The 22,531-nt window shown below is 40.6% G+C and overlaps 1 protein-coding gene across 3 annotated transcripts in view; it reads left to right on the top strand.

The window, feature by feature from the left end:
* The window catches only part of Atf6 (activating transcription factor 6), a 159,810-nt gene that overhangs the window by 51,211 nt on the left and 86,068 nt on the right, over positions 1-22,531 (top strand). For 2 of the 3 annotated variants that reach the window (XM_031388925.1, XM_031388913.1), the window contains exons 11-15: positions 12,579-12,710; positions 15,249-15,362; positions 15,940-16,039; positions 21,062-21,129; positions 22,305-22,419. In XM_031388925.1, the coding sequence (XP_031244785.1) occupies positions 12,579-12,710; positions 15,249-15,362; positions 15,940-16,039; positions 21,062-21,129; positions 22,305-22,419 (529 nt within the window). The remainder of the gene's footprint in view (positions 1-12,578; positions 12,711-15,248; positions 15,363-15,939; positions 16,040-21,061; positions 21,130-22,304; positions 22,420-22,531) is intronic. The other variant, XM_031388936.1, reaches the window with a different exon arrangement.

Below are 22,531 nucleotides of genomic sequence, written 5' to 3'. Positions count from 1 at the left end.
AGTAGGAGAAGCAGAAATGTCAACACTGTAGCAGGAGGAGGAACGATAAAGATACCATGAATGATGAAGGCATTTAAAAAGAATAAAATCTCATTTTCTTTACACTCATTTCTTTCATCAAGTGTATGGGTTTTCTTAATTCTCTGGCCATCAGCTGGCACACCTATAGTTGAGTTCAATTCACAGACTACTAAGCATTTACACAGGCTCTGCAGGCTTAAGGGCGAAAACCATTTCTTATCTCAGTCATCAGCTACAGTTTTGGTTTGTGACTTATTTATGCAGACCAGCTATAAATTGTACATTCTCTAGTAATTTGTTTGAGTGGCTTACAAAACTCATACTGCTATTTAAAAACAACTCTTATGGGTTTCATGGGGTAGACCAAATAGGAGAGCTGCATAAAACTAAGCTCTTGTGGAGCCATGAGAAACTTCATGCAACCTGAGGTTGATTCTCCTCCCAGCATCTTCTTGTGCTTGCCACGCTACTTCTCCTACTGGTTGGAGTTTTATGGAGGCTTCAGTAGACTGCTCTGATGATTAGACACCCAGCCTTTGGTGACTGAACTCAGTGTCAGCCTCTTTCCAGTCCTTGGAGGTGGGGGATGAAACTGGAACTCCAGGTCACTAATCACTGCTTAGCTTTCCTCGCAGTCTGCTTCTGATCTCATTTCCATAGGCTCAGATATGGCTGGCTGGAAGGTTTTTTTTTTTTAATTTTTATAAAGGTATTTGCTCAACTTCATAACTCAGGACATCTCAAGAGTTTTAAGATTTCTGTTCTGAGAACTCAGGAAGAAGACACCAAATATATTTCTTCTAAAATCCCATTCATATTCCTAAATGAACAAGCAACGAATCAATCCTGGGAGGCCTTGTGCCTAGCATTCAGTACACAAGTGAAGATTAGGCTGTGCTGTAAGAAGTAAGGATGGGGTCGGAGGAAGCATTCTGTGAGTGTCCATTTGAGACAACAGACATTTGGAGCAGAAGTTTTAAATGAGTCAGTGACTTTCACAGCCATCGGGTGAATCTCACTTCCACTGTAGACGGATCCACTATAAAATGAAGAGACAGTGGTCCCTTCTCAGCAAGAAAAGATTTGTGTTCAGAAAAGAATTAAATGGCTGAGCTGGAAAAAGGGGAATTAAGAACGGGAGAGAGTTAAGATGTTTGAAAATCCTGAAGGGCAACCAGCTAAGATCTGTCTTTCTCTGTAAGCTGAGGGAACACAACACCGGGTTGTGGGAATATTAAGAACTTTTAAAGTTTTGAAATATGTTTAAAAGCTTACATTGAAGACAAGTAAAAGAAAGAAGAGCTGGAAGATTTGAGGAAACAGAAGGTTCTCAACAACTTGGGATGTTACCAAGGAGGAGAAAAGACAAACTGGCTGCAAAACTCATAAAAGCAGAGAGCTATTTCTTCTAGACAAGGTTGGCATACGCAGTACACATCAAAGCCCGGAGAACAACGGGGCTCCAAGACTAAAACCTGTCGCATAACCAGATGTTGAGAATCAAGATTTGTGTTATTCAAGAGTGCCTTTTGATTGGCCCCGTTGTTTATATATCTTCACCTGCTGGAGGAAGTCTGCTGGAGGAGAAGTTCCCAGATGTCTCTTATCAATTCCACCTCCAAGATAGTTACTGAACACCCAGTAAAACATACGCAGTCTGTCTGTCTGTCTCTGTCTCTCTGTCTTTCTGTCTTTCTCTCTCTCTCTCTGATCTTAAAAACAAAAACAAAAAACAAATAACCAAAAAATTAAGCAACTGGGCTCCAGAGATGGCTCAGTGAGTAAGAATCCTTGTTCCTATAGAGGACCTGGACTTGACCCCCCACACTCACACGGTGGTCCATAACTCCAGTTCCAGAGGATCCCACTCAGCTGTGAGGCACACACCTGCTGCACAGACAACATGGCAACAAGACATCCATACACATAAAATAAATAAATCTTTAAAAAGTATATAAGAATCCCCCTTTAAAAATGACAATAATGAGAAACCTTTTTTCTTTTTTGAGAGGGGAGGGAAGGAGGGAAGGGAAACAGGAAGGGAAGGGCAGGCAGAGCTTTTTTTAAAAAATTTTTTTAAAAAAGATTTATTTATTATATGTAAGTACACTGTAGCTGTCTTCAGACATACCAGAAGAGGGCGTCAGATCTCATTACGGGTGGTTGTGAGCCACCATGTGATTGCTGGAATTTGAACTCTGGACCTTTGGAAGAGCAGACAGTGCTCTTAACCTACTGAGCCATCTCACCAGCCTGAGAAACCTTAAGTAATTACTATTATGTTTTAATTGGTGCAGATTGTGAGCTCTATCTAAATTTTCTTGAATACAACTGAATTAAAATTGGCCAAACAAATGAATAGTTTAATTAGAGTTTTCTAAAGGATTTTAAATTTAGGAACTTCAACTATTTTTGATGAGTTAATTATAATGTTTCAGATGTACAATGCAGAAATCATTTTGTGACTTACTGTTATGGGCCCATGTGAAAAAAAAAGAACAATTTGCCACACATACCTTAAGAAATATTCCCTGAAAGCTTTGATGATAAAATATAAATATACTTTACATCTAAAGTAAAAGAATTTGTGAAAGGTAATGTGTAACAAAACAGACTCTGTTGAAGAGTTTTGGGTTACCATATAGTCATCACACAGAAAAAGAAAATAAACAAATTTAACTGAATTAATTTTTCTAACCTTATTGATATTTTATGGATGGTGAAGAATAGATCTAGCTGTTTTTGGCATGAGATTCAAGGAGTTGGCCAACTCTGGGTGGTCTAGAAAAATAGAGACTCTAGGCTGCAGGAAATGGCTAACCTATTTGAGCCAGGCCTGGTGGTATAAGACTGTAATCTAGCTACTCAGGAAGGTGAGGCAGGAAGATTACAAATTCCTAGCCTGTTTGAGCTCTACAGAATGAGTTCAAGGGCAACCCTGACATCTTAGCAAGAGTATAAATGAAAAGAAGAATGAGTAGACTAGGCATATAGCTCAGTTGGTAGGGGCTTTACCTAGCATACCCACAGCCTTGCTGCATAAACCACACTCCTATAATCCTAGCATTTGGGAGATAGAGGCAGGAGGATTAGAAGTTCAAAGTAATCCTTAGCTATATAGGAAGTTTGAGAACACCATGGGCTACATGAGATCCTGTTTCAAAGATCAGTCTACAGAATCAGACTGGCATTATGGCTACTTGAACTGTCACTTACAGAAGATAAAATGTTTTAGATAAAAGAAGAAATCCAAATACACAAAAGTAATGAAAGATAAAGTTGATTAGAACACTTTGGAGAAAACTAAACATATGCTAAAATGAGGAAAACATCAACTAACTTAAACCAACTCAATGACTGGAAAGATGGCTCAGTGGGTAGATTTCACAGTAACTACTTTTGGACCTGAGTTTGGGTCCTCAGTACTATTTAATAGCCAGTTTAGGCAGTGGGCAGAGACTAGCAGATCTAGTGGATCCCAGGGACTTGCTGGCCAGATTCACTGAGAGACTACTTTTGGGAAATAGTTGCCCTCGAATGCTTTTCTCTGAAGTTAATCATAATTTAAAAAGGTGAAGTCCAAATAAGGGGCACTGTACAAAAATAACCTGAATCTTTAAAAATATCAAGATCATGAAAGCCAAGGAAAGGCAAGATCAATCCGAGAATGAAGGCGAAAGCAACACAAGCAAGCTATGTAGCACCTGGAGCTGGAGCAGAAAATGGAATGAACAGGACAGTATGGGGACGAGGACTGCAGGGCGGGCCCAAGAGTAACATCAGTGGCTTCAAGCCAGTCAGTTGTCTGCTGCCTGTACTCCCATTGCTTAAGCATGGCACTGAGGGAACACTGGAGGAATAAATATGTGAGCCATGAAACTCTTTGTAAGTCTGAAATTACTTCCAGAGAGGTTTCCATTTTGAAGTGTATCATATACTTCGATCACGTACTCCCACTTCCACTTCCACTAGTCGCCTTCCATCCCCTGGTGTCCCTTCCAGCATGTGTATAACTGAGATGTTAATTTAAACAAACAAACCCAAACAAACAAAACAAATGCGTGATATTTAAGGAGAGAAGGCAACAGAGAAGAGGATGGCATAGAAAGAGAAGCGCCAGTTTCCATCACAGTGGAGCCCAAAGGACTAAGGAAAAATGGGAAAGGCAACATTTGAGGACAATAAACTAGAAACATCCCAGAACTGATGGAAGACAGCAATACTTGGGCTTAATAGGCTTAGATAAGTTCAGGGGAAAGATATGAACCAAATAAAAAGATATCCATGCATAGAAACCTGACAGCAAGACCATAGAACAGCAGAGGCAAACAGAAGATTTCCAGAACACCCAAGACACAAGCAAGATTGCTTACTCACAAGATCATTTGTATCACACTAGTAGCTGACTTCTCAGCAGTGTCAAGGCACTAGAAGTCAGTAGAATACTGTCCTGAAAGCTGAAGAGAAAGAATTCAACCTAGTGGCTCTCCTGATAAAAACACCTTTTAAATATGACAGTAGTACAGGGCTGTCTGAAGACGCACAGCTGGGGAGGGCTTCCTATTAGCAGACCCTCATTAAAAATCGCTGAAGGTGGATTTGATGAAGAAAGAAAATGACCTCAATAAGATTTAGACATAGAAATGGTTAGCTAACAACCAAAAATAAAAGTTGAGTGAAGTTTTTTTTTTTTTTTTTAAAGCTGGCAAAATGAACTTGAAACAATGCCTGGTTTGTTGGATTAAAGCAAATCAAGATGGAAATAATTACTGATACATTGGAAGTGATAGGATCAAACTGAAAGTGCTCCGTTTATTTTGGTTTGGGGAGATAGGTAGAGATACCATATCTAGACTTGTTAAGTTAAACTTTTAAAGTTTTAGAATAAGAAGCCACAAAATACAATCTTGACTATTTCATTTCAAAAGGTATTAAAGGGGAAGAAACTAGGCAATAAAAAATACATTCTGTGATGGAGTTGAACTTGTGAAAATGGAATGACTGTGTGGTGGTGGGGCACGCAGGTGCCACAGGTCATCGCAGAGAACAACCTCAGGTGTGGGCCTCCACTCCACCTTGTTTGAGGGAGGGTCACTTTGCTGTTGACCGCTGTGTGCACCAGGCAAGGTGACTCGTGAGCTCTGAAGATTGCCCTGTCTCTGCTGTTCATCTTGCCTTCTGAGTGCTGGCACTATAGATGTGTGCTGCCATACCTGGCTTTACGTGGCTTCTGGGGACTTGAACTCATGTCCTTACAATTGCACAGGAAGTACTTTATCCACCGAGCCATTGCTCCTAGACTGGACTTTTGTCTTTAGGAGGCAAATTTTGTTAACTAGAGTGAAGAAAAAGCAAATTGAATCTTATGATGTTAAAAGAAACTGTGAGGCTATAGAAAAATTCACAGCTACAGAGGGAAAAAGCAAACAGCGGCCTAAAGAAGCCTCATGATGCCTTATTAATAGCAGACAAACCTCAAGGAGAAGAGCCTCACTGTGTGTAGTAAATCTTTAGACACCTCCCTATTTATGAGCTTGTCCTATGTACTCAGACTTCGTAAGCTCCTGTTCTGAGCACAAGAGCCCGGTCATATCCCTGGGGAAGCAGCTTCTTCCTGGAGGCTGGGCTGCAGTTTATAGATCTATGTGTTGTTTCCCCTTTCATTTTAAAAGCCACTAAGTCACCCTTTCTGCAAGTGGTAAATTCCTAGCTCAAGGACACTGTAAATGCTGCGTTGTTTAAAAGCATCAACAAGTGTTGGGGGAAGAGGGTTTCTTTTTCCTCTCCTGTTCTGGGTTAGGTGATAGGCCCTGGCTAGGTCTGAAATCTGGAGTTTGAGACGTCAGACATGCAGGAGTTAGACTAAAGCATGCCATGAACGGCCCAGCTGGCTACTCTGTGCTTTTGCATGAGACAGCACTTTAAGGGAGAGGCGACCATAGAGCGTATGTATCAAGTGTGAGTCAGGAACTGGTTAAAGCAAAGGTCTCAGTTCCAGCATTTTTGAGGTTGTCAGCTTTTCATTGTTTTGCAGGAACAATTCTAGCTTCACATCCTGAGATGAGCTTGTCCCCAAATCTGGTTCCAATTGTGCCCCCTGTTTGATTGTCGAGCACATTTGGCTGTATGATATCACCATTTGGCTGAATGTTAAAAGACACTGTGTAACTTAGATGTCAGAATTCAAACCACCAAGTATAGATGGGTTTGTTGAGCCAGATTCTTAAATGTAATCTAATTCAAGCTCTTGGCTAAAAGTATGTTCCACATTTATCAAAATGACACGTAAGCATCTCAAGTACATATAAAAATCTATCTAAGTACCAGGTGTTACTGAGTCAGGCTTGGAGAGCCAGCACCAGACTCTCTTCTAGATAGTTTAATTTATTCATGATTGTCAAGATGTCTGTGCAAGGTAATGGCTTGGTTCTGTTTTCTTTCCGCCTGTGTAGATAGATGTCAGTCTTTGATTTAGATGGCTCCAAGTCGGTCTTGTGCAGTACTGGATTTTGAAGGCATGGAAAATCCTGCTGATGGTTTTCTCTGCTCTGTGCTTTCACATGAACTGTGGAGAGTGTGCTGCCGAGGAGCATGCCAGTGGCTTTCTCACAAATCACTTGGCCACCTTCTTTAGAGCTCAGTTTTAGTGAAACAAAGGCTAATTGAACTCAGACATTGAATCCACACCTAGCTTTCTTCTTTACCTGGAGTAGATATATCCCTGGAAGGACATCGCTTTTCAAGCTAAAATGGTAACTTGTGCCATTTCCTCTCCAAGAGGGGGTCAGTGAGAAGCTAGGCCGGAGAAAGCTCATGTCCGTGTGTAAGGTCAGAGCACTGCTGTTTTCTCCAGATTACTATGTAAATGTAAGATACGGAGCAGTGAATTGTTTGTCCAAAAGAGCTATAATTAATGTTGCGTTACTTAGCATATGCAGATAAGATCATGCTTTGTCAACTGCAGATCGTGCATAGTGAAGGAGTAAATGGCTCAGCTTTGTACTGAGTGCAGAACTAGGAATCATATGAAACTTGATCTGTGAACATACAAATGTAGTTATATTATTATCTATCACTTAGGCTTCTAGGAAGTTTATCATCAATGCCATTTTTGTCTCCAGATTTGAATTATTTTGTCATTTCAGTAAGTATTTTAGGGGTCATTCTGCAGATTATTCTTAATTGCTAATGTCTACATGAATTATGAATATGTGCTGCACACTTAGACTTTTTGATATCCAGTTTTCTGAGTATAAGCAGCATTTATGATCTGTTTATCACAATGTGACCCTGAATGAGCTACAGTTAGGGAACGTATACGTAGTCAACACAGTTTATGTGGCTTTTTGTGTCAGTGCTTTACCAGAATTCTCATTAAAGCAGTCCTTCTTCTCTCCCTTCCTTCTGTCCCTTCCTCCTTTCACCTTTTAAAATAAAATTAGAAAAAATAAGAAATAAGAAATAGAAAATAAAAAATAAAAAATAAGAAATAGAAATAAGTCAATTGGAAGAAAAGAAAATATTTGAAGGTGAAGACAAAGATCTCAGAACAGTCTAGGTGGGCTATGTGTTGATATTATTAACGCTTTGTTGGTGAAAGTAGCTAGTTTTGATTTTTGTGTTATGCCATCAGTTATCGAATCCAAAGCACCAGATGGTAATCTGATTTCCCCGTGCATTACTTCCTTGTTTCCTCCTCCCGCCTTAGGCGATGTTAGTGTGACCGGTTTACAGGTGAGGAAGCTGAAAACAGAGTGGTTGGCTGAGCCGGAACTTACTCACAAAGCAAAGGCTTACAGGCAGGCAAGCCCTCGCTGCGAAGCAGTGTGCATCTGTTCAGCCGCTCTGCCCTTCTGACGCTGAGGCAAGGCTGCGAAACAGGAAAGTGTCTGTCTTATGAGTCGATTGGTTGATGTAAGTGTAACAGCAAAGTGAAGACGTGAAATATCCATAAGGCTCAGTTATTTTTTATTTAAAATAAAAACGAAATCCAGAAGTGTCTCCATATGCTGGCCACTGACCCACAACAGCACAGAGATTTTTATACCTTTCAGTTTGTGCTATATTAAGAGAAAATACATCTAACAAGTAAAACAGTCAAGTTGTAAGTTCTTTGAACAGAATAAAGTATGGCAGGGTAAATGGTTTGACAAGTGTCTAGGGGTTGTTGACTGCCGTGTCGCTTTAAGTAGTGACTGCTGTTTATCAGATGTGTGAGCGAAGGTTTGAAGGAGCTGAGGCTAGCTGTCTGGCTAGCTGGGGAAGAGCACTGCAAAGGCCCTGGTGTGGGAAGTGTGCGGTTCATTCTCAAGGGTCAGTATGGAGTGTGGGTGCGCTAAGTGAACAGGACAGGAGAGCTGAGAAAGAACATGGCGGCAAAATGGAAGGGAGGGTCAGATAAATAGCTGGGCTTTTTATCATGCTAGAAAAGGGGAGCCATCTAAAGGATTTGAGTTGTGGAGAGGCATAACAGTCTGGCCTAGATTTTTAAAAGGTCACTGCAGTTGCTATGCTGTGAGTACATGAACTGGGCACGCAGGAAGACAGCTGTGTCATTAAGTGCCCTGTGGCATCCTCAGGCTTTATAGAATAAGTCCACATTGCCATCTCATGTGACTCTCAGAAGAGCTCTGTGACAAATTTGCTATTTTTCATAAATTTACCGTGAGGAGTTTAGGCTTAAAGAACTTAACTAAGGCAGGCGTTTGAGTCACATCTTGAATCCAGATCGCCTGCCTTCAGTGTCTGTGCTCTTTCCAGTTTCCCACATTCGACCCCAAGGTCTCCTTGATCTTCCCCAGCTGAAAGTCACTCAGCTTTTCATGTGTGGGTCTCAGAGCAATGGCAGCTGGTTTGGGGTGATGAGAAACAGTGTTACTCTTACCTGTGGAGATGGCTTCAATTTAAAAGTGATCCGCTTGTACCTTAATCAGGCATGCCCAGGGCACACTTGGGTCTGCGCCATTTTATGTTCAGCCACTTGGTGTGAAGATGGCATAGCTGAAGTCTTAATGACTAAGTGGCCTCACTAATAATCTAAAACAGAACTTCACAGAGGAAAGAGGGAAGTAACAATGGCAATGCTTCTTTCAAACTTTGGGGCAAATTGAAGCCATTCACATTCTGTTAATCTATGCTTTCAGCAGCATTGACCCAAACATGAGCGAGGCTCTTGTTCACTCTTGTTATTATCTGTGGATTAGCTATTGTGACTCAGTATATACTGGGTTGATTGTAGTCATAGATCATAGAGACCCGTGCTTCTTTAATATTTGCTAGTTTATTTTAAACTATGGAAAGAACCTGGCTTAACTGAACTGTAAAGAGTTCAGTTAGGAGCTGCAGAGTTGGCTCAGGGGTTAAAAGCACTTTCTGCTCTTGCAGAGGACCCAGATTCGGTACCTGGCACCCACAAGAGCTCACAGCTATCTGTAACTCCAGTTCCAGGGTGTTCATCCTCCTCTTCTGGCTTCTAAGGGACTGGCTGTATGCGCATGGTATGTGCAAAGACATACATGCAAGCAAAACATAAAAACAGATAAAATAAAAATAGATTTTTAAAGTTTAGTTAACTGCTTTATCAATATTCAGAGACAGAAAGTCAGTGGATACACACTCACTGACCTAAGTTAGAAAGGCAGCAGGTGCACACTCTCCTAAGTTAGAAAGGCAGCAGGTGCACACTCACTCATTCATGTTAGAAAGGCAGCAGACACACACTCACCTACTGAGTGTCCTAGTTGTGCCTGACTCATCCTTTTGTGTTCTTAGAAATTTAATTTTTTTCTCAATATTACAAAAATATTCAGGCCAAGAATTTAAAAGTTCATATCAACAGTAATTTTCTCATACCCTTTTGTATGCTTGGACACTTCAAGAGCTGCCAAATTCCTCTTGATATTTGTAATAGGACAATTATTCTTAGACAATCCTGAAAATTGGCAGTGGAATGAAATTCTTTTAAATACTAATAGATACAAGGAAACTATAAATATGAATTTATTCTTGTAGCTAAACTTATTTTTTCCCAGTTATTTCAGAGTTCAAGTATTCTTTTTACAAATTTCACTTTAAGCATTAAAAGCAAAAAGAGGAAGATGGTGATCTTATTTATTTATTTATTTATTTATTTATTTATTATTTTTTGTTGTTGTTTTTTCAAGACAGGGTTTCTCTGTGTAGCCCTGGCTGTCCTGGAACTTGCTCTATAGACCAGGCTGCCCTTGAAATCAGAAATCTGCCTGCCTCTGCCTCCCGAGTGCTGGGACTGAAGGTGTGCGCCACTGAAGCCTGGCTAACAGTGACTGTCTTAATACACTTCTTATCAGACTAGTGGGTGGACAGTAAGCTCGTGGCCTAGCTCACTTAAATCCCAGTTGCTAGCCATCACTGAGTCCCTTGCTTCGAGTAGTATCTGCCTCTTTATAATGAAGTGTAGTGACATGTGCTAAGTGAGATTTAAACTCTTTGGTTAAAACAAAGGTATAAGTCCCCAAAGTGGCTGTGGTGATGGTTGTGGGGACACGCTATTACAACATCAAAGTCATCACCAACAGAGGAAAACGGTGCCGCGGTCATGTCAATGGCACATTTATTTTCTAGTAAATGTAGTAGCTAAATAGGTGTCACACAGCTTTGTTACAGGTGAAACAGACAGAACTTCTTAAATGAGCTCAATATATTTGCTGGTGATAGTTGTCAGTAGCCATAACTCGTGGCATGAAGTGCCAGGTCTCGTAATGATGGAAAGGCGATTGAAGGATGGTGATCTGTGGACTCTTTAGATTTTCAATAGATTAACAATGCTGAACCAATACTTCCCCCCTTCCACCCCCCCAAAAAAGAACAAGCCACAATTTTGCCACTTTGGTGACATTCTTCTGTGTCTGTGTCCTCAGGCGTAACTGCCCAGGCCTCTGACTTGTCTACTTCATCTGGATCCACTGTGAAGTAACTCTCCTAGGGAAGGGGCTGTGAGAAGCACGCATGGAGGTTCTCAATCACTGGCAGTCTTCAGGACAGCCTGTTGAAACACTGGCTTGTAGACAAGCGGCCCAGGGTTTCTTCAAACCAGGATTTGCATTTCCAGCCAGTGATCAGGTCATAGCAGTGCTGCTGGGAGAACTGAAAGAATAAGAAGTCAGGAAAGGACTCTAGAGAAGTCTATCTGCCTCCAGTTTTCATCACCCTGGGCACCCGTATTTGGAGATAAACCACTGTACCCCCAAAGCACTCACTTTTAGGCTGTGGGGCCTCAGGCGGCCCTTTTCACCTTCCTTCCTGCTTCTCCTTCATTCTCCAGATAGTCTTTACGCTTCCCCAGGGAGTTCCCTTTGTGTTGAATCAGGATCATGACTACTGTGAGTTATGGATGTAGCTTTATAAAATTAGACATGCATTCAAAATGGTATCAATAAGCCAGATTTCAAAGCACACGATTAATGAGTTTAAACTATTATACTTAGCACGACGTTGTCTGTGTGTCTGCTTGCCTCCTTGTGTTGTGGCAAGGCTAATAGTGTACGTGACTACTGACAGAGAACAGCTCCTATTTCATCTGAAGTATTTGCCCATTGAAAACATCAGTTTGCCACATTGGGATGGATTTTCTACCTCAGTTATCTGAGTTTAAATTTTATTTATATGTACTTTTTTGAGTTTCTATTCATACATGGTAGTTTTCTGTTAGGGTGGTAAATATCCAAGATAAGCAATTTAAGAAGCAGAAAGGTTTATTTGGCTCAATTTAAGAAGCAAAAAGGTTTATTTGGCTCTTGACTTCAGAGGTTGCAGTGTACGGCCCCTGCGCTCAGTTGCTTCGGACTTGTACACACAGTACATTATCAGGAACTGTTATGTGAAGGAATCTGGTTATCTCACAGTTGCTGGGAAGTGGAAGAGAGGGGCAGAGGAGGGCCTAGGATCCCAGTATGCCCTTCAAAAACATACTCAATGTTCTGACTTCGTCTGCTAGGTTCTACCTCATAAAGTTTCACCACCTCCCGAGGGACCCAGGCCTTCAGCATCTAAGTCTTTGGGAAGCATTTGAATATAAACCACAGCAATTTATATGATGTAATTGTAGGGTTTTTAAAAGGAGGTAAAACAGTGCTTGTTTGTTTGCTTGTTTGTTTGTTTTTCGAGATAGGGTTTCTCTGTATCCCTGGCTGTCCGGGAACTCACTCTGTAGAACTCAGGTAGAGTTCTGTTGTCCTAGAACTCAGAAAGAAATCTGCCTGCCTCTGCCTCCCAAGTGCTGGGATTAAAGGCGTGCACCACCACCACCTGTCTAAACACTGCTTTTGTTTAGTCAGTTTATAAATATGTGCTTTCATACTTACCAAAATTATTTTGAAATTGTTCGCTATGTACAGGACACCAGGCCTAGAGTACTTAAGGACATCAATGTTTGGCCGTATTTCTAGGCCTTAGTTTTTTGCTGTATGTGTGGATCGATAAGGCCAGTATTGCTTGTTTTCTAGCTACATGTAGCGTACAGGAGCGCCATTTTCATTTCAACCGCTTCACTTTGTTCTTGGTGTTGGTTTGTTTTTCAGCATGCTGGAGCAAGATTCCAGGAGAGTGAAACCTAGTGTGAACCCTGCCAATCAAAGGAGGCATCTCTTAGAATTTTCAGCGAAAGAAGTTAAAGACACATCAGATGGTGACAACCAGCAAAACAGTTACAGGTGGGACCGCCTGCTGGTCGTATTGATTTAATGAACTGGAGAGAGAGGTCTTACCTTGTATCACTTTACATGTTAATTGGTCACATGGGCTTTGGCTAGTGGAGCCAGGGAACTAGTAATGCCATTAATTTATTTTATTTTTATGGCCAATTTTAAGAATAAGTTTATTTTGAAAGAGTTCCCAGCTTAGGATTTTTTTCATTGATTTATTTATTTACTTTACATCTGAATCACAGCACCCCCTTCTCCCAGCCCCACCCTCATTTGTTGAGAGGTGATTATATATATAATCAGTTTGTTTGCATTGACATATACATATATTGAAATACATGTACTGTCTTCGTTTCTTCACTGTTACTATGGTTTAGCATATTTATCTATGTGCTGTGCTTCAGAGCACTTAGTGTAATCCCTCTTCTCCAGTCTCTCTGGCACTGTTAAGGACTCTCCTTGCACATCCCTCCTCTCTCCCCAATACCTTTTGCATACATGATATGCATGATTGTATAGAAAACAGAACAACCCTCCCTTTACCGCCTCCCACTGTCCCCCCCAAATAAAACCCTGTGGTGGCAGGTTTTTAACTTGCACATCTAACAGAGAAAATATGGTTCTTTTTGTGTGTCCTCCTTGTTTCCCTAATGCATCGTCCTGTAACTCTGTCCATGTCGGTGAAAACGGCATGTCAGTGTCTGCTTTCTTTAGTCATCATCAGTTAGGCTAGTTTTCATGTCTTGACCATTGTGACTGGACTTGCAGTAAACATGGGCATGCAGACAGATGTCTTTTTGACATGAGTTTGATTCCTTCGAAATGAAGTAGTTGTGTTCCTAGCTCTCCAAAGGACTTGTATTACTGAAAATAGAAATCTTTGTTTTGCTCCCGGGCTTAAAGGAAAAACATTTCGGCTTTTTCATTCAGTATGATGTTGGCTGAGCTGTCATATGTTAGTTTTATAGTGTTGAGATGACTTTCTTTTATACCTAATTTTCTTTTCTTTTCCATTTTTTTCTTCAAGATATGATGTTGAGTTTTATTAAGTGCTTTTTCTTCATCTTTTGAGACAATCATAAAGTTTTTGCTTTTTACCTCCCATTATCACGCCCACCCAGTCTTCCTTCTTCCTTTCTGATTTTCCTTGTAAGCGTCTCCTTTGTCCAGATCCCAAGCGTTAAAGCTGTGAACTGTTTATCTCCTGCTAAAGTGACTCATCAGTACTATAGCCTCCATATGCGTACACATGGGGGATTCTCAAATTCCATTCCTGGATTTGTCATACACATGCTCACATATCCAGTCCTCTCTGACTTTTTTCCTTTCTGTATTTAACTAATATTTGTGTTTGGTACAACTTTAAGGCTTAAGGATAAGTTGGGGTATCTAACTCTCAGTAACTCCCCTTTTATTCAGCAAGTCCTAATTATGACCCCGTCTCTGTCTTCCTGACTCCTCTGCTGTCTGGCCCACATGCCCACAGCTCTTCAGTAGTCTTTTGAGTCTGCTTTTTTCTCCCTTGCTTTTGTCTCATATACTCTTCCCCTAGTTTCTGTGCAGCTGGTTTCTTCTTATCATTTAGCCTTGGCTTATATGATCCTTTTCTAATTTTTTTCTGAAGTAGATATACTGCCATATTTTGCTATTTGAGTCCTTTGTTTCTTTTGTAGCAATCAGCCTCTATCTTGGGTTACCCAGCACATAGGTGGTATTCTGTAAGTATTAAATGAATAAGTGAAAAGCATGAAGCTTACCATGTTCAAATTTTTAGATTTTTTTTTGTATTTTAGTATATCCAATTTATAAATTCATAGTGTCTTATACAAAAAAATTACAAAACAGATCTAAGATTTCTTAGTGAGATAGATTAAGATACAGACTGAAGGATATAACCAGTAGTAATTGGCCTTGTTTACATTCTGATTTTCAACTCATACTCCAGATATGAAGCATGTGACATAAAGCAGTAACATAGGTACAAACGTGTACTTTTTTAAAGTTAATGAGCAACTAGTCATTGTCATTTAGGGTTTTGTTAGTAATTCAAGGTCATCCATGATTCTAAAATTTTTATTCAGGTTTTCAACTTTGTCACTTTTCTCCTGCCAAATATTTTAGGTTTTCCTCTACCCCCACTTCACACAACCTTTCTTGGAAAGACTGTTGAGTTTTGTAGTCACAGAATGGCAAGTGACCACAAACCTGTAGGCCTTGTCATATAACAATTGTGTTTCTCCTGTCAGCTGCTAACTCTTTCCCTTAATTTCTCCTCTACTCCAGTAGTGCGGAAGTTTATTGAATTCACACACAGCATGAGCTGCCCAGTAAATAGTAGCTAAGCAAATGTGAATTACTTTGTCATCTCTTAGAAACTGAGAGAATGACGGTCCACCAGATGGTTTACACTTGATTCTTTCCGTTATGTTCGTTTCAATCTTGCAACATGTTCAATTCGGTATACGTTTATTTTAATGAAAATGGACAGTAGTAAGCTTTATAAAATTTATGAGACAAGGAAATGATTTCTGTGTGTGTTTGTTTCAGATATGATCATTCTGTGTCCAATGACAAAGCCTTAATGGTGCTAAGTGACGAACCATTACTTTATATCCCTCCGCCTCCATGTCAGCCCCTGATTAACACGACAGAGTCTCTCAGGTGAGGGTGTGGATTGGTTCAGGAACTACTGCGGGGCCCCCATGGCAAGCTTCAGAATTTAGGAAAGCTTTTCTTCACCTTTACTGAGATACCAAGAGAATCTGACCTACTTGGTGGATAACTGTAAGCCTGCCAGTTGTCCAGGTAGCCACGGTGATAGATCTTTTGATGTAATGGTTGCCTGCTTATGTATGCCTTGTTTGAACGAAAGGATGAAGTGAATGTTAAAATTCAGGGGTAAGGCTAGACTTGTGGACTTAATATTCCCAGCAGACAGCATCCTTTTTCATATTAGGGGGGTGATACCTGACTGTGTTGTTCTGGACATATATTCCCTTATTTCTTTGAGTTTTGAGCTTATGATTGAGGAGGTTACCTTATAATGATCCATATCTTATTAAAAAATGATATTAAATATCTTAGTTTTCTTTTTTTTCAAATTAAATCAAAAAGCATTGTAATATAATCAGATATGTTGGGCTGCTTTTTGGGTCCTATAGAACAATTAAATTAATTTCCAACAGAAGAATAAGCCAGTTAACTACTATCAAATATATCTGATTACTCTGTTTTTTAGGTTGAACCATGAACTTCGAGGCTGGGTTCATAGACATGAAGTGGAAAGGACCAAATCTAGAAGAATGACTAATAGCCAACAGAAAACCCGCATTCTCCAGGTCTGTTCTGCTTGTGTCTGAAGAAGTGGTAGTCCAGGCGCTGGGACTCTTCCCAGGGGACTTGCTTTCTTCCCTGGAAGAGTTGGGAACTTAAGCCTTATTTATTTCTCACTGTGGCTGCTTCTGATGCTGCAGCTCTTGCTGCTCACACAGGCATGGTGTTGCTTCCTGTGCTCCTGTTCCCCTCTCTCTTCTCTCCTCCCTCTCTAGCAGGGGATTGCACCAAAGTAATTAACTCTGGCTGTTAGAACAGCCTCAGTGTCTTTGTAGCTGGGTGAGATAGCAACTCATCTCTTACATGGATTCTTCATAGCTCTAGGCTTTAGGGGGAAACCCAATGAAATGGCTTCCAGGCCATGGACTGGCAAATGTAAAAAGCCCCAGGAAAGAACAGTTTGCATATTTCCAGAAGCTCAAGAAGTTGAATAAAGGTGGGGATGCTGTGACGGTCAGCTCTGAAAGGCTGCGGAGGAGAGAGCTTAGTGAACGCCACAGGCTCTGGTCTGAACTTTGGATTTCATTCTAGGCATGAAGGACACCTCTATTTGGTGAGGGCAATGACTTGATTTATATATTTGAAAGGTCATTTTGGCTAGGACTGGTAGGGCTCATTAGAGAATTTGGGAGCAGGATTATGAGTTCAAGGCTAGCCTGAAATATATAGTGAGATCTTGTCTCAAAATGAAAAAAAGAAAAGAAAAGAAAAGAAAAAGAAACAAAAATGATCATTCTAGCTGCCACACAAAGCATACTGATGGGGAGTTGGGGTGGGTGTAGGCTAGTCAGGTAACCTGCATTCCAGTGGTCTAGATGGGAGATCTTTGGGTCTATTCTACTGTGGTAGATATGAAGGGGTAGGAAGGAATGGAGACCTAAATATATTTGAAAATAAAACTGATAAGGAATTGTTGCTATAAAATAAAAAGGAACTGGTGATAATTTGTATCTTAGGTGCTGGACTAATACTGATGCCATTATAGAGTCAGAAACTGGGGGAGGAGTTAAGAGACAGGAGTCAAGGGGTTAGATGTGGGTTTTAGACAATTAGTTGAAGAAGTCCAGTAGAGAACCCTGTATCCACGGCTGGACTGGAGGAGAGAAGTTGAGGCTAGGTGTTTGATTTTTGGGTGCTACTTCCCAATGTGAAACTAAAGAGGAGAGAGAGAGATAAACTAGTGCAGGGCATTGCACATGTGTGGGCCACAAAAGGCCTCCATTGAAGGTGGCTGGACAGCAAGATGGAGGGCAGGAAAGGGCAGTGTGGCTCCCAGCCAAACAGACAGGCTATGGTACAGTGAAGACGGTTACTATTAAATCTTATCGTCCCAACTCACTGGAGATCCTAAAGTGGGAGAGTATCATGGAAAAGTAGCAGTAATTGTAGAGAAATCTCCAGGAATGGGGATAGAGAATAAGAGTCAAGGAGGAGGTTTGGTTTGTGGATGGGAAAAATTTCATCTGCTGTACATGTTTGGTTTAGGTGCTAATAGAAACATCTTGCTGAGCATGATGGTGCTCACATGGTGGCACTTGGCCTACATCCTAGCTCTTGGAGGGCAGGAGAAGCAGAGGCAGGCAGATCTCTGTGAGTTTGAAGCCTAGTCTACACAAGTTCTAAGCCTGCCAGGGTAGCATAGTGAGACTCTGTCGTAAAAAGAAAGAAAGGTCAGGATAGGAGGAGAGGCATCCCAGCTGGTCATGGCAGTGACTTGCATGTGGAATCACAGAACCCAGGAAGCTGAGGCTGAATTTGAGGCTATCCTGGGCTACATAGTGAATTCCAGGCCAGTTTGGGATGGAGGGCTAGAGTGAGACTCTGCCTCAGGGGAGGCTAAGGGGTGGAGAAGGAGATGGGGGAAGAGAATGTGTGTGTGTGTGTGTGTGTGAGAGAGAGAGAGAGAGAGAGAAAGAGAGAGAGAGAGAGAGAGAGAGAGAGAGAGAGAGAGAGAGAGAGAGAACACAAATGTGCATGGGAGAGCAAGCTTAACTATTTATTTGGAAACAGTACATAATATGTTCAAAAGCATATTAAAAGGATATCAAGGAACATAGGCTTTAGCCAACTGTTTCTAATCTATGAGAGAGGTAGAGTTTGCATAGTTGCGCTCATGTTCTGACCTGTGAGGGTCTGTGTCTGGTTACCCAGAATGTGCTTTTCTAGGCCTCCTCTCCAGCCCCTTCTTTGCCTGCTGTGGCAGCTTTGTTGGTTGTTATACTCCTTGAGGCTGTACCTGGCATTGTGCGTATATATCAGCTACCTCCTCAGCCAGAGGGAAGGGACACTGCTTGGCTTCTGCTTCCATATTTGGAGCAAGTTTACCTTACTGGCAGACTCTAAATGATCGCAGCCCCAGGGACAGAAGGTTCGAGTAATGTGGTTTTCCGCCTTCTATTCTTGGCCGTATAGAGGAAGAGCACAAGAGTCAGGAATAGGTCACTGCCAGTAGATAATCTCACAAAGCTAATTTGTGAAAATCAGATAATAATTCTTGGCCTAAGTGGAGGGTTTTGCCTTGTCTTTATAATTTGTCACACGATTCATTCCTATTTTTCATAACTGTGAAATGGTGTTTCTCTAATCCTGAAAGAATTCTTATGTAAGGGAAGTAATGTTGTCCTAAGTTTAGCCCATCATTTATAGATTTGTAGTTTAGACTACAGCCTCTTTCTCTGCTATTTTGGGTTCATGTCTCTCTACTGAATGCTTAGATAATAGTTTAGAAGTCTAGGAATCTTAGCTATTACCGAAAAAGGAACAACATGGTAGAATCTGTATTTGTCTGAGTAAAGGAAGTTCTGGGCTAGCTAAGAGAGCAGTTGTCTTGGTGATGTGATGTTGGCTGTAAAGCATGTAAGAATTCATTTGGTCTGCACCTGCTCCTGCTTTGTAGCTCCCCCATCCCCATTTCCACATTCTTCCCTCTTGATTATTTATTTTAGATATAAAATATGTCAATCTTATAAAGTTTTCTGTAAGTTTGGAAAACTAGCATTTCTTTGAACGTTCTTTAGCTTTATTTGAGTATCATGTCTTTGATTTGACTTGTTCCCTTTCATAGTCTTACCCTCCTTAGACTGGTGCTATTAGGAGAGATCAAGGGTGGGTGAAAAATGCCTTCTAAGGTTAAGGCAAAGCGAAGGCACTTTAGGTAGACCTCACTTGAAAGGACTGGTTTCAGGAGGCTGAACAATAAGAAATTCTAGATAGACGTGGTGGTGTACTTCTATGAGTTCAGGAGGCCGAAATAGGAGAGTCATTTGTTTGAGACCACCCTGGGCCGTATAAATGACCCTGTTATAAAGGGGAAAACTCCAAAGCTTTTTAGACTAAGAAAACGATGCCACATACAAACCAATATTAGCAGGAGACAAAAACAGCACCATAGATGAGTATCCCAGTAAAACTAACAGACTATAAAAAATAAAGTGTGACACATACTCAGAGAGAGAGAGAGAGAGAGAGAGAGAGAGAGAGAGAGAGAGAGAAAACGCTCCCAGTAACTTTTATTTTTATATTTTTAAAGCAGGAATAAAAACAGCTATGAAATTTATAGCTTATAAGAATGCAAAGGGAGGGTCAAGTAGAATTATAAAATATATCATTTTTAATTATAAAATATATAAAGTTATAAAATATATTATTTTTCCCTAACATATATAGCTATGATAAAGGGTAATTTGTAAGTTAAGCACAGTAAGAGACTAACAATTGTAATTTATAGCATTTACAAAACTACACTATAATAAAACCTCCAACTCCTGGGCTTGAGGCCATTATTCAGTTAAATATGGTTATCTTTATACAGTCACTGCTATAGCATGGTCTTTGATCTGAGGACTGAGATGACTACTAAGTGACTACTGTGGCAGTCATGGGTATGTGTGGATATATTTGCTTATGTCAATAATATGCCCTTGTTGTAGAACCAAAATTTGGAAACCTTATGGTCATCTTCACACACTGGTTCCATTTACCAAAAAAACTTATTCTCCTTTTTCCCCTTAAGCATTTTGTATCTGCTTCTATTTTAGCATTTATCCTACCTTATTGTTTTATAGAACTTCCCTCCCAGTCATAACCTGAGCTTCTTACAGGAAACCAGATATCTAATTTTGAAGTCGTACTTCATGTAAAGATGGATGTATGAACATCATAATTAATAAATTCCAGGAGATTTATTAAACTAGTATTTATATATCAAAAATACTTACTGTTGTAAATTAACAACAAGGTTATTTTCTAACATAATAGTAAAATACTCTTGAATTCTGATTCCCTTACAAAATTCTCCTAAGGATTAACTCACAAAACTCTCAGGAAAATAAGAGAATAGACACAGAACAAGCCTTGTGAAAGCCTTGTGAAATAGAGGTTTCTAGTGTGACATAGGCTGGCCACTGGTGGTTCCATACTAAACTGTTCTCTGGCCAACAGAGTCATGGGTTAGATGCCTTTCGTGAGGTACAACCAGTAGGTATGTTAGGTGTGAGGAATGTGTGTGTAACTTGGTGAATAGTGGAAATTTTATTCATTTTGAGTCTTTCTTTCTTTCTTTTCTTTGTTTTTTTTTTTTTTTGTTTGTTTGTTTTTTGAGACAGGATTTCTCTGTATACCCCTGGCTGTCCTAGAACTCACTCTGTAGACCAGGCTGGCCTCAAACTCAGAAATCTACCCGCCTCTGCCTCCCAAGTGCTGGGATTAAAGGCATGCGCCACCACCACCCGGCTGAGTCTTTCTTATTTCTTAAGAATTTGTCTGTAACATAATTTTTTGACAAATACAAGTTGTTACATGTCCTGTATGACTTGTGCAGCTTGGTCATACAACTTGCAGTGGGTAGACTGAACTTGGGCAGTCTTTCTGTAAACTTTGTGGGAGGTACCTGGAATGTCTTTATAAGACAGTGTAAGATATAGTTGCAGCCTACAGCATGGCCTAAAGTACTCTAAATAACAAATCCAGGGATGAGTCAGTATTGGAAATTTTTTGTGTTATTTCCTAAACTTCTTTCTCTCTTCTAGGGTGCTCTGGAACAGGGCTCAAATTCTCAGCTGATGGCTGTCCAGTACACAGAGACCACTAGCATCAGGTAAGAAAATGCAGAAGCTCTTAACCAGAGAGCTTGAACTGTCTCTCAGTGGAGTAAAAACTCTCACTTCCTTTTCATGCCCCCCTGAAGACTTTTATATCAGTTCACATGAGCATGCATAACCAGCTAGCAATCCCAGCCAAGAGCTCACCTCTCTCAACTCTCTAAGTACAGATGTTAGTCAGAAGTCTTTTCTGTCATAATTCTGTTGCAACCCCAAAGTACCCATTGCTTTCTTGTTCTTGATTTTTTTTTTTTTTAGATTTTTTTTGTTTGTTTGTTTGTTAGTTTTCCCCATCCACCTTGTTGGTGCAGGGTCACGGTTTTTTCTGTTGTTTCATGAACTCTAAGCTAGCTGGTCCTCGGGCTTCCAGCTGACTCCTCTGTCCCAGCCTGTCACATCGCCCTGCTCATGCTGGATTACACATGTGTCCTTTGATGCAGCTCTTTTATGTGGATTCTGGGATTGAACTGGACTTTCTGTGTTTTGGCTCTTGTAGCAGGTGTTTTTACCTGCTAAGCTATCTTCATCTACCCTGGCTGGGTGCTTTTTATGAATCTTATCTTTAAGTTTACATAATAATTCAAAGTATATTTTATATAGAGAAAGGCTGGGGTGTCAAGTTTTTGTTTTGTTTTTAATAATCTCCTAAGTCATGAACTAAGTGGTGGAACTAGATGTCAGACCTGTCTGTGTGACTTAGTACTGCACAGCAGGACAGGAGATTTTGAGAGATCCCAGAGAGGGCAGTACACAGCAGTTCAAATGACATCATCAAGGCAGTGTAAGGTAAAAGGAGAGCAGAGTGGGAAGCAATCCAGTCATGACTGAGACCAGCTTTAGTGGGGCAGATTTGTAGCCATAGCCTTTCTGACTTGCTGTGTGAACCAAGCACATTAATGTAGCAGATCTGAGACCCCATTGATCTTCCAGCACCCAAAATAACAATAACAATAAAAACGCATCATTTGCATAAGTCAAATGTAGGAGAGCGTCACATGGCAACTGATAAATATGCACCAACTAAAAAGTATTAAAAAGTAAATATGGTTGTTAAAATGCTACCATTTTGGCTGAAAGAGGTTCTTCAGATTCAGATGTGACCTTAGAATGGAAGGCATAGGGAAGACCCATCGTGTTTGAATGTTAATGGCATTTTCTATCTTCTCACTAGTAGGAATTCCGGGAGTGAGCTGCAAGTGTATTACGCTTCGCCTGGGAGCTACCAAGGCTTCTTTGAAGCCATCCGCAGGAGGGGAGATACATTCTACGTTGTATCATTTCGAAGGGTAAGTTCATCTTGAAAGAATAAAGCCAGTGATTTTGAGTAGCTGCTGAGTACAAGGCCTCAGATGGAGTCTTGAAGAAGGTGCAGAGGGAGGCAGGAGGCAGGAGGCAGGA

The sequence above is a fragment of the Mastomys coucha genome, unplaced genomic scaffold (genome assembly GCF_008632895.1).
Source record: "Mastomys coucha isolate ucsf_1 unplaced genomic scaffold, UCSF_Mcou_1 pScaffold1, whole genome shotgun sequence".
NCBI lineage: Eukaryota > Metazoa > Chordata > Mammalia > Rodentia > Muridae > Mastomys > Mastomys coucha.
This window is presented reverse-complemented; position numbering and strand designations above follow the sequence as displayed.